The following is a 12,500-nucleotide window of genomic DNA, read 5'->3' as shown; positions in this document are numbered from 1 at the left end:
TACAAAATATATTAGCCGTTGTCATAATCTCAATACAGGAGTTTAATATTCTTATATGTAGTTTTTTTGAAACACATTTGAGAATAAAAACTAGCGATAAAAAACGACGTTTCGATCTCTCTGAGATCATTTTCAAGTAGTAAAAGAAGCGAATAAAATCTGCATATATAAGTACAAATTAAGACGTGAGAATGTCCAAAGATAAAATATGTAAATACAAGCGCTAAAATGTAAGTGTTAAAATATTAAAATACTATATAAATAACTTGCACGGATTAAATCTACATGACTGTTGGTTAAAACGCTAAAGCGTGAGTGTTAAGATACCAAAACGCTATAAAGAACTATATAAATAACTTCGCACGGATTGAATCTGACTGTTTGTTCAAAGTTGGTTTAAGCTCCTTTATAAAAAGCATTTCGTAGATGAGGCAATCGAATTTACTTTCGCACTTTCTCAAGATCTTAAAGTCACGATATATGTCACTAGGGACTGTTCCATGTTGCTCTTTAATGTGATTCCCGATTGAAGACGATCCTTTCATGTGTTCCTCGACGCGCTGATAGAGGTGTCGGCACGTATACCCGACATAGTTTGCATCGCACAAACCACACTTGTAATGGTAAACAACGCGTTGCTGGTTTATGATAGGCGGCTTCTTTTCTTTCGGTTTGATATGGTGTCCAATCTTACGGCTTGTATACACGGCGTGAATATCAATTCCAATTTCTCGGCCCAGTTCCCCAAGTTGCCTTCGCGCTGAATTAGCCGATCTCTGATCTTTGAAAGGTAACACTATTCTGACAGGCGCTTCATTCACGTTACATGCTCGTGTGGAAATTGCCTCGTCGGAAACTTTCTTGGTGACAAAATTACTGATGGTCGATTGCAGCAGTTGGGCTGGGTACTGAAGTCGGGAGAACGTTTGTGTGAGACGGTCACATTCCAGGTGGAACAGTTTCCAGGTAGATGACAATTTAAAGGCACGATCCAGCATTGTTTTTAGCAATGACTTCTTGCATCTAACATCGACGTGGCTCTTGTAATGCAGCAATAATCCGGTGTCAGTTGGTTTTCTGTATACCCTTGTCTCCAAGCAACCATTGCATTTCCGAATCTCCGTTCCCAGGAAGGGAAGTTTACCGTGTTCGCCAAGTTCCATGGTGAAGCTAACCGATGGATGGATCTCGTTCAGAACAGAAAGGAATGATTTTGCTGTTTCGACGTTGGGCATTATGCTTAATGTGTCATCCACATAGCGTTTGTAGAACTCGGGTAATTTCCCTTGGTCCTGAAGTCGATCTTCAATACTGCACATAAATGTGTTGGCCATCAGGGGTCCAAGTGGCGAACCCATAGCAACACCATCGATTTGTTCATACAAGCTCCCCTCAAACTGAAAAAGCTGGTTCTTGGTGGCAATATTCAGCAATTCAACCAAGTCTGATTTTGTAATGTTGAGACTATGCTGCTTATTGAACCAGTCGTCCTTGAATGCCTTTCAGCTAAAATTTGTATCGTCTCATCAACAGGGACATTGGTAAACAGCGAAGTTACGTCATATGAAACAAGGATGCTGTGATCGTCAACTTCCATGTCATGGAGAGCATCCACGAAACTAAAAACATCATTGATGGTATGATCATTCACTGATAGAGGTTTAAGGTTTTATCTTTGGACATTCTCACGTCTTAATTTGTACCTTATTACATGAAATTTTGGCGACACTTTAATTTAGCGAATTTAGCGATTTTTCAAAATATCGCTAAATTAAAATGTACCAAAATTAAGTGTCGCTAACTTTAAATCGTCGCTAAATTAAAGTGACTCCAATGGGAAATTCCCCCATCTGGTCCGTTTCACAAGATCACGCTATTTACGGTCGATCTTGACTTGTATCGGATGTCTACTGAATACATTTCAGCTTCACAACTGAAATGGATTCTTCGCTCGCATTAAATCTCGCTTTCCCATGTGGACTAGGCGGTTTCCACGTTTAAAAAGAGCTGTGGAATCCTAGACTAAATGAAAAGCTTGACACAATTCACGAGGAAAATAATCCGCACGACTGGTACGCAGTTGCTGCAATAAGGGAAACTGTTAGTCGGCCTACATCAGTCTCCAGGAAGGAGATGTATCCTCAAGGGATGGGAGAAAGCGGGAGTCAAGGAAATTGCCAACAGCGACAAACCACTACCACCTGTTGATCGATTTGAAGAAATCGACCTGTCTTGATCGGTGTTTTTAGAAAGTTAATGGCTAGGTACTCGTAAAAGGAGCATTGACTCTGTGTGACAATGTAAATATGAGTGAGGACAGCATGAAGCTGAAGATATGACATTATAGTTGCAGTTTTATTTGTTTTGTTAAGTTTTATAACGTTGTATGATTTTTTTTTTCACGATTTTTTTTAATGAACCCATTGACGTTTATCATTTTATCAAATAAATTTTCTATTTCGTAAGAAAAATTGTGTTTGTTCATCGTGGTAAAGTACAATAATAATAATCAAGGTATTATCGTTTGTCTCACGATGTGGTCACTTGTGATATGAATCACCAAGTAACTACATCATGACACAAACGATTAATAATTTTAATGTTCTATTGTCGTCGCAAAAGTTTTGAATACCTTAATTCGCCAGAAAGTTTCAGCTTACAAAATCGCAAAAATTAAGTGAATTATGTTCCAAAATTTACGAAAAATCGCTAAATTAAGGTGTCGCTAAATCCGGATTTTTCAAAATCGCTAAATTAACGTGTCGCCAAAATTTCATGTAATAAGGTACTTATATATGCAGATTTTATTCGCTTCTTTTACTACTTGAAAATGATCTCAGAGAGATCGAAACGTCGTTTTTTATCGCTAGTTTTTATTCTCAGGAGTTTAATATTTTAATATTTCGGTACTGAGATTCATGATATTTCATTACATAGCCTATACTCTTAAAATACTCTTTAAAAAGAGTACATACAGGCTGCCCCGAATAAGCATAAGGACTAATGAAAATAGAGCAGCCTTATTCATGTTGAAATAGTGGAAATTTCCTAAAAGTCAATGATTAAAATAAAAAGTAATTAACGTGCTTCTCCTAATTTCTTCTCGTGATCCTCAGATGTGCATCACTTCGATGCTACTCTGGTCTCGAGAATTATAAAGATAACTTGAAAATGTGCAATTTAAAGGACGCACGTTTACGAAACTCCTGGCTGGTGCCTTCATCAGGGGTGATACAAAGCTATCACGGGAGTCTCTTTTTATGAAAGGAAAGAGTGAAGTGATCCTTGCGCTAATGTGGAAAATTTTTAAAGCAATTTTTGCTCATGGACACCTGAAAAATTCAGGTGTCTCCAACGGGATTCAAACCCATGACCTCTGCGATGCTGGTGCAATGCTCTACCAACTGATTTATGAAGCACACAGTTGGTAGCAGGTCAATTTGTTGGGCTCATGTGCTCCCGTGAGGGACGCGGTTAATGAAATAAATGTGTAATTTAATTGCGGGTTATATATGAAATGGAGAAGTGATCCTCGCACATTGTTGGGCAATTTAGCAATTTTCAAACCCATGACCTTTGGATGATGCTGGTGCAATGTTCTACCAAACCGAAATATGAAGCCTCCCATTTGAGAGACAGTCAATTTGTTGGGCTCATGCGTTCCCGTGAAGGATTTGATAAATTAAATGATCACATACGGGGCAAAATTACTGAATGCTGATTGGTTGAGACGGAGGGCATTTTTCATCTTAATCCCGAGGGCACTTGGTAATCAAGAGGGTTTGATTACTTGATCCTGATTGGTCAACTGTTGCTTATCCAGAGCAAGCGAAGTTACAAGAGAATCTTCTTCCAGATTCTGACTCTGATTAAACTGCTTTTTGTCCACATGTAAAATACAGATTAAACAAATTAAGCTCTACTTCTGTTGACAGCATCGATTTATTGAGCTGAACTTTAATCTAATGAAAGCATGCTAAGTTAATCGTCATTTGTCGCGATATTGAACGGACTTCCCTCAATAATTTTGCCCTTTATGCGCATGATAAGCATGTAATCGTATTGTGCCCTCGTGCAATGTAGGTTTAATTTCACATGTATTTTCCAAGGTTTCCAAATTGCTCTCGTCGCTTCGCGACTCGGGTAATTTTGTGACAACTTTGAAAATGCTCGTGAAATTAATCCTTAATTGCCCTCGGGCTCATGCGATTGCATATACGAAATATCACTTACATTTAAAGTGCGGGTTATAGACCAAAGAGTGAAGCGATCCTTACATTTCTTTCAGTCTTTTCATATGATCACCAATTTACCAAAAGAGGGCAAATGGTGCAGGCATTAACAGCTTATAGCATCCTTTTCTTTCAGTACTATGCAAGTAGGTGTCAGGTAAAAGACCGGATGAGGGTAATCATTCAAAAATGGGCATCCTTCACGATAGCTTCATTTGACAACTACCAGAATTCAGTTTGTTTTTCTTTTCTTATTTAAGTTTTGTATTCCCAGCGGGGTAAAAATACTAATAGCTCTAATGCATGAGGCAATCAAAACCTGAAGGATTCTGGGACTTAAAGTCAAATGGCGTCATCAAGCAAATGTCCTATCATCTCACTCAAATATGTCGTTAGTTTTGCAACGAAACCTTGATCCTCTCCTATGATATTTTTCCTTTCATAGTCACTGGCTGCTCTAAAGTTCCAAATCCACGCGTTTCCGGAATCTATAACATTCGACTGAATGACAGCTTCGGACATTTTCCTGTTTACTGTGATCAGACAAGCGATGGAGGAGGTACTCGATTTCTTTTACTCTCGTTTTCTGCGGGCAATGCAAAATACTGCTCAACCTTACGCTACAATGAGCCCAATCTTCTATCTATTGACCCATGGGAAATTCAAACTCTTGTGTAATTGTTTAAATCCAACGGCCCTCAAACAGTTTCACAAAAGATAAATTTTAGCAAAATTAGACAAATAGTTTGCCTTTGTATCTTTAGATTTCGCTTTTATCGGTGCGCACTAGGTACGTGAAGTTAAGAAAATGAGCAACTGTTTGCCGCACGATCAAGCTAGACACATGCATGTCTCTATCTCGGGTAGGCGGGGGTACACCCAAAAAAGGGGTATTTTTTCAACAAAATTAAACAACCGAGATTTGACTTGAAACCATAGGAAACCATACATTTCTACAAAGCTTATGAACTAAGGAATATGAAAAATATATTTTATGCCTGAAAAGCTAATTGTAATCTTATACCAAACTGTTTATTGCACCACCTGCTGGGTGGTACCAAGGCTCACTTGAGAAGATATCTCCTGCTAGAATTGATCAAATTGAAAGGTTTTTATGTCATTTTAAAAAAGACAGACTGTTGGTTGTTTTCAGCACAGAGATTTGAGAATAATAAAACCATGAAAAATAATGATTCAGTAAATTTGACCCAAAAAATTCAAGGCACATTTTACTTCATAACTGCCATAATATGCATTATTGACAGCAACAAGCCCTGAAAATATCATATCAATTGGATAAATCGATCGTGAGATATCTTTTCCTGAAGACTAAAAACATGCACAAGGAGAAAAATGACTTCAAAGTAAAAGTTATTGTTACAAATAGACTTTCTCATTAATTATGCCACAGTAATGACCCTCTTTTTCAAATTTTTATACTTGAGGCTTCTACAATCATTTTAGAAGCGTTCAGCTTCTCTTAGAGCTTCTTCCCGGCGGGTGCGCAGAAGTTGCTCTCCTTGACAACGTTTCTTTTCTTTTGTACTCGCTTGCAGATCTAACTTCCTCTTTCTTTCATTGTCTTTGGCAGTGGATGCCAGTCTTGTGGATGATCCACCAGGGATGGAAAGCCTTTCCATGACTCTCAGTCTACTCCTAGCTCCACTGTGAAAGTGGCGTACTGCTGATGCTACTGCACACCTTACCACTTTCACTCCATGGTGTTTGTGTTTTGGGCACCGCACCCACATCATAGAGTCGACACAATCATTAGGATTTTGTGTTGTTCCCAGTACACACCTTTCCAGAAGTTTTTCATCACTCAATGTCATAAAAGTAGGGCGAAGCACTTCCAAGAAAGACTTCTGGTAAGCAGTCGTCATCTTTATAGGTTGAGGCGCCAGTTGCTTTATCCTGCCTCCATCTGCAACACAATGACTCTCCAGGTGGACAGAAGCGATGCTGTTCGGCCGAATCACGATGGAGAATAATAATCTAATAATATTCTTTTTCACTGAATACACTGCAGCATCCACCTCTCTTCTTGTTGGGTTTGATTTTAATTGTATTTTGGCGAATGGCAAGACCATAATACTTCTACAGCTGCTTTATTTTGCCCTCAGTTAGACGTCCTCGACCACCAATTGGTTGACCATCGGCCAGCTTCCCTTTTGTTCTAGATTTGAGGTTAAGGAGGTGTTTTCCCATTCTCTTTTGCACATGCCCCACACAGTCCAATTTTTCTACTTTTGTTTCACCATAAACATGTTCAACAGAATTAAATGCTTTACTGTCTCCATCACAGACCATCCACTTATACCTGAGGTTGTGATGATCAATTGATCTACTCCACAAGACAGAAGCTCCTTCACTTTCCATGGCTGGTGAACTACCAGCAAAGTTAATATCACACTCGTGTTCAAGCAGCCACTCTTCAAACTCTTCATCACTGCATTTTACTTTTTTAAACGTACATTTCAGACGTGATTTGGACAAGACATGATAGTCCAAGACTTCACCAGTGCCTACTGAGGTGGCAAACACTACACCAGTTAATGATGTAAAGCCTTGTTTGGCCCATGTGCCATCAAAGCTAATAGCAGCATCCAATATATCCTGCTAATCTTTTTCAGGGTTTTCATCCAAAATGTGCTGTCGAAGTCTCTCTCCAGCATTCCTCATCTCTTCATTTGCTTCATTTTCAAGTGCTTTTAGGATATTTTCCACTTATTTATAATATGCTGCTTTGGTGAGGCAAGGCATGCTCATAATGCTACAAAATGCAGCAAGACCTTCAGGAATGGACCGCATTGTAAAAGGATGTTTATAGACCTAACTACTGCGTGGCCTGTTAAGACATTCCATTCAAATACTAACACCGGAAACTCTACTTAAAAGAGATATGAAAGAGCTGATACTTATGAGCCAAGGTCGAAAGCACTTCCCAGGATGAAACACGAAACATACATGTCTATCTGCAAAGTTTCTCACTTTCATTACACACGTGCGCGCTTGAGACTGCTTTCGATAATTTTTCTAGGTCCACCATTCTGTATCCCTCGCTTTCCCTAGTTTGGAAAGAACTCTCGTCATCCGACCTTTCCGAGGAAAAATCGATCTTTTTATGCTCCATTTTCTTCCCTGATGGCCTAAATGGTTTTTTACTGTCTGAGTCGGACAAATTTTCAACACCAGAACAACTTGGTTGTGTACTTGTTTCTATATCATCGCAAGGAACCCGTTTCTCTCCCTTGATTTCGTATCTCTGCCTCCCAGAAAAAGGTTTTTCCTTTCTTTTTTCGTATGTAGGAGGTTCTAGCTTTCTCACCGACCATTCTCAGTTAATTTTACGCCGATATGTGACTCCTATTCAATTCGTAAAGGTAGAGGCCGTCTCTATTTCGCTCAACTCACTCAGCTTTGTATTTTCGGGAAGTACTTCATGTTAGGGTAGCTCTTCTTTGCCGTATATTACTTCAAATAAGGTGAATGCAGTGTCCCCAATCAAATGCTGCCTGGAAAGCCGTTGATGCACGACCAAAACAACTGGAAAAGTTACCGGCGCTGTTTCCGTTGCTATGACAACCAAATCAACAAACGGCAGCGGGAAATATAAAATCGAAATTAATGACATACAAGAGGGAAAGCTGGTTAAAACTCTTTCCCCTTCGCAAACTTAAATATCTTTTAAGATATTTAAAATGCGAATTTTTTTTACTCTGATTTTGCTCTTAATTCGCATTTTTCAGTGAAATTTGGGTGTACCCTACCCTGGTTTCCGGAAGTTTTTCTTGTGCAGTTTCCGGTGTCGGTCATGTCTCTAAGCGAGAAAAACCTCTGGTACCCAGGGTAGGTATACCCCTGCCTTTAACATTGCAAACTGCTTTGCATTGAAATTTGGAGAAAAAAAATTGTCTCAGAAAAAGTGAACAAAAAGTCACCTCAGGAACAGACCCATTTATGCAAATGACTAACTTGGTCGTCGGGCGTAAATCATTTGTAAACGTTTTTTGTTTTCCAGTGACATAGATGACTTTTGTTACTAATAATTGCAGGTTGGACGATGGTATTTAAAGTTGTTGCAAGCGCAACGCCTTTGTACGTTGCGGAGATGTGGAAATCACCAGACACACATTCTGAGAACGTGACGGCCGCCCTGGATTCTTCTGCAACTTTTCCTGGACACTATAAAAACCGTCTGGTACTTTCTCAAAACTGGAACGCGTTTAATCCCAAGCAGGTAGGAAAAATTAAGATATCACACAGCTTTTTTACGACATCTCTCAACTTCCTGTATCTCCATCGCGAACAATCCTATTGGGCTGCTTCTTGACCAGAAAAGATTATTGATCAATGCAGCGTACCTGCATGACGTATTCGCGGGTTCGAAAACTAATCCTAAAAGTCTTACGACGTTGGGAGAACTGTCGCTTTAAGTATCGAAACATGGGACTTCCATTTCGTCGTGTAGGATATGCATGGTCTAAATAGCTGGAAAAACATTCAATTCAAGAAGACGTCCATAGTTTTGGACATCCATCTTTTACTTTGTTTATTTAACAAAACTTGGAAGTTTTTAAGTAATCTACACTCTCGTTGCTGCGTTGAGAAATCAAGTCCTGCTCAGGCGGCAACTTTAGCTGGTGGAGTTGCATGGCTTTTGATTATAATCCTTTTTTTCGGTATATGTTGTGACTGAATAAAGTAATTACCTTTGGTGTTGATTCCGCGCCAGCCAATTGAAAACCCCAACATTTTTTCCTGAAGGTGTTCTTGTTATCATTTTGCAGGTTCGCGTTGCAATCTACAAAGGTCGTCAAAAAGTGCATTCTCTCATTTTTAATGCCGTTAATGACAGCGCCGCATGGTTTTCCAAAGAAAATCTCAATTCGTCAACTTGGGATGACCTCAAAAGTGAATCAGAACTGAAGCACTTTGCTCTTAAACCAATCGATGATTATTCTGATCGCTCTTTTGAGATATCCAAGAACTACGATACCTGTGCAAGGGATGCAGGGTGGTTAATGATCAGCAAAGATGATAACCCATGTCCTTTTGAAAAAAAAAATTTTCTGAGCATCCTTTACAGCAACATAACTTCATCTTCCGTGTATAACTCACCGGGTGAGTCTAACAAATTCCAATTTTGCATCTAAAGATTTCTGGATCGACTCGTGTTTGTTCCCTGGGGGATTAGGCAGGAAGGGGATGAAGGAATTCCAGCGTAACCACACCTCCCTCACCCCGCTTTGGAGGAAATACCACTCGAAAAAAGATCAGTAGAATGAACGAAAAAGATTCATGAAAAAATAAAGGCACTGGCCCCCTTCTTATTCTGTCCCTAATTCTTAACTCGCTGCCACCAGAAAAACTAGTGACTTTTTGTTAAGGCCTGGCCAAACGCACGCAACATTTCAACGCAACATATTGCAACATTGTTGGGCACAACATGTTGCAAACGTTTGACCACCGTGTTGCGATATGTTGTGATATGTTTTTCAAAACGGTCAAATTTTTCGTGCAACATTTTGGAAGTTGCATGATGTTGTATTCGTTTAGCCCGGGACGTTCACGCAACATTCTTGCAGTGGGGCATGCGCGCTAGGTCCACTTTGTTCCGCGCACATAAACATCGACATGTTGCATTGAAGATGTTGAAAATATTGCGTGCGTTTAGCCAGCCCGTTCAACACATGTCGCAACATCATGCAACAATGTTGCAAGATGTTGCGTTGAAACGTTGCGAGCGTTTGGCCAGGCCTTTATACACGGTACCGGTTCGCGACACGATCACATGTACTTGCACAAGAAAATAGTCTCGATTCCTTTTTTCTGATGTTTATATGCTTCTTATGTTTTAAGTTTCGTAAGTTTGTCTTAAAACGTCAAATGGGGGAAAGGATGCCTGATGATTGTTTAAAAAATTACTTATGGGACTCTGGACTTAACTGCGCTCGTGTATTTTACTTCTCTTTGTTATAAATACATTCTTTTATCGATTAACAATCCAACTGTGTTATCTATTTTCTTTTCACAGACACGACGGACCTAGCTGATGTTTTTGCTGTGTTTATCCGTTGACGCCGTTTCTTTCAAAAAACAAAAACTCAGTTGCGAACATATATTACAAGTCGCACCTTTGGCGAACTTTTACATTCGTCCATTGAACACGTAATGTTTTAAGTTGCGATTTCTGAAGTAAGAAATTTGGAAAATAATACAACTTTTTACCTTAATATTTTCCAGGTAGAGAGAAAAAATCGTACACTTTAACCGCAAAATTGTCCATTGATTTAATTCTTCAGACTTTATCAGCAGTTACATTGACTAAAATGACCAAGAGCGCTTACATCTGACTTGGTTTATTTCAAATTGTTTCTTGCATATTCTTACTACCTGTCCATTAACGGTAACGATACGCAAATAGCAGCGTTTATTTTTTCACTTGTGTGTGGCAAATATCCCTATAATGACACAATTTTTTTTATTCAGAAGATCATATCTACCTCAAAAATGGGCAAATATCCTTCAAAAGAACAAAAACGTTGTTGCAACGAGAAATTGTAGAAAATTTCAAAGATCCTAATAAAGGTAAGGTTCCCCATAACATTGAGACTAACTCAAAACTTCTATTAATCTCAATGTTACAGGGCACATGGAAATTTCCATGGAACCTTTCAAACAAAGTTTCGGTATAGAATGTTTGAACTACTCTCAATGTTGCAAGGTACATAGAAATTTCCATGTACCCTATTGGACAAGAATTTTTGAATTGGTCTCCATGTTACAAGGTACATGGAAATTTCCATAGACCCTTTCGGTATAGAATTTTTCAATTAGTCTTCATGGTACGGGCTACATGTACTACAAACAAATGAGACTAATGTTGCGCATGCGCCTCATCACCCCGAAAATCCCTTGAAATTCACTCAAATTCATTCGAAACGCGGGAACATGAGAAATGGCGGATGTAGTGCTGGCATCGTTAATATTCATCGCATGTTTCCAAAAGGACGGCACACAATGAATGCATAGATGATGAGTCATTTGAAAGACTTGGGCATTATCTTATCTTTATGACTGATACTGGTTCAATACAACGGGAAATACGGCGAAGGATCACAAATGAAGGGAAGATGGCGAGTCAAAAGCGTGGCGATGAACTGCAGAACTTGCAAGGAGCAGAGGATAGTTTTGCCTTCCTGGCGTTGTGTTTCCTTATTTAAGAGACTTCAACTCAGAATGGAGTGCTGTTTAATTAACTCATTTTCTTCATAAAGTAAGTCGGATTTAAATTGAAATGTGAGTTTACATTCAAAAATATGAGTAAACTGGCGTTTGAAGCAAGGACAACAAGATGGAGTCGAAAAATGGCAGCCCACTGGTGAGGAACATCTTAATTCGCTATAAAGCTTCCCAGCCTTGAAATTTTGAACCACATGGTCGAGGTAGAGTCGGGAATTGTTCTGGAGAAGAAATAGGGCTGAGTTTGAATCTTGAAGCGAACAGATTAAGCCAAGACGCAAGCCTTTACTTAACGAGTACTCCAGATTATTTAAATTTCCTTGGCAAAAAATATTTTAATTCCCTTTTTCGAGACTTTTGTCATAGGCCGTGATACGGGAATTCCTATACTACCAATAAAAATAAATGCCAGATAGTCAACTATACTAAAAACGAGATTGACATTGATTCATATATAAATTCATTCCAAAACGACATAACCAGGTAAACATTTGTGAATGTACTCCATAATGTGGTCGAGGTAGAGTCGGGAATTGTTCTGGAGAAGAAATAGGGCTGATTTTGAATCTTGAAGCGAACAGATTAAGCCAAGACGCAAGCCTTTACTTAACGAGTACTCCAGATTATTTAAATTTCCTTGGCAAAAAATATTTTAATTCCCTTTTTCGAGACTTTTGTCATAGGCCGTGATACGGGAATTCCTATACTACCAATAAAAATAAATGCCAGATAGTCAACTATACTAAAAACGAGATTGACATTGATTCATATATAAATTCATTCCAAAACGACATAACCAGGTAAAACATTTGTGAATGTACTCCATAATGTGAATGCATCAAGTTAACAACTATCTCAGACAAAGAATATAATATTATATTCTTAACTTTAAATAGTACTCAATCCACAGAACAGGATATCCATTCAGTTGCAATATTTAAACTGTTAAACAAGAAATACTGGAATACATACCAGTGAATTAAGAAAATCAATACTGAGCAAACTAGTGTTCAAAAATTGCTG

The 12,500-nt window shown here is 38.8% G+C and overlaps 2 protein-coding genes and 1 pseudogene across 4 annotated transcripts in view; 1 reads left to right on the top strand and 2 right to left on the bottom strand.

Annotated features, from left to right (window-relative positions):
* The window catches only part of LOC137990657 (uncharacterized), a 35,095-nt gene extending 22,637 nt beyond the window's left edge, over positions 1-12,458 (top strand). For 2 of the 3 annotated variants that reach the window (XM_068835781.1, XM_068835780.1), the window contains 4 exons: positions 4,678-4,791; positions 8,288-8,472; positions 9,023-9,356; positions 10,270-12,458. In XM_068835781.1, the coding sequence (XP_068691882.1) occupies positions 4,678-4,791; positions 8,288-8,472; positions 9,023-9,356; positions 10,270-10,313 (677 nt within the window). In that variant the 3' untranslated portion in view covers positions 10,314-12,458. The remainder of the gene's footprint in view (positions 1-4,677; positions 4,792-8,287; positions 8,473-9,022; positions 9,357-10,269) is intronic. The other variant, XM_068835782.1, reaches the window with a different exon arrangement.
* Positions 91-1,506, bottom strand: LOC137990656 (uncharacterized). The gene has a single exon (XM_068835779.1). It carries the CDS (start codon positions 1,356-1,358, stop codon positions 345-347), a length of 1,014 nt encoding a protein of 337 aa, XP_068691880.1. The 5' UTR covers positions 1,359-1,506; the 3' UTR covers positions 91-344.
* On the bottom strand, positions 5,693-7,365 carry LOC137987307 (uncharacterized; annotated as a pseudogene).
* Positions 12,459-12,500: the final 42 nt, after the last annotated feature.

The sequence above is a fragment of the Montipora foliosa genome, chromosome 2 (assembly GCF_036669935.1).
Source record: "Montipora foliosa isolate CH-2021 chromosome 2, ASM3666993v2, whole genome shotgun sequence".
Lineage (NCBI taxonomy): Eukaryota > Metazoa > Cnidaria > Anthozoa > Scleractinia > Acroporidae > Montipora > Montipora foliosa.
Note: the sequence above shows the minus strand (reverse complement) of the source record. Positions and strands in the feature narration are given on the sequence as shown.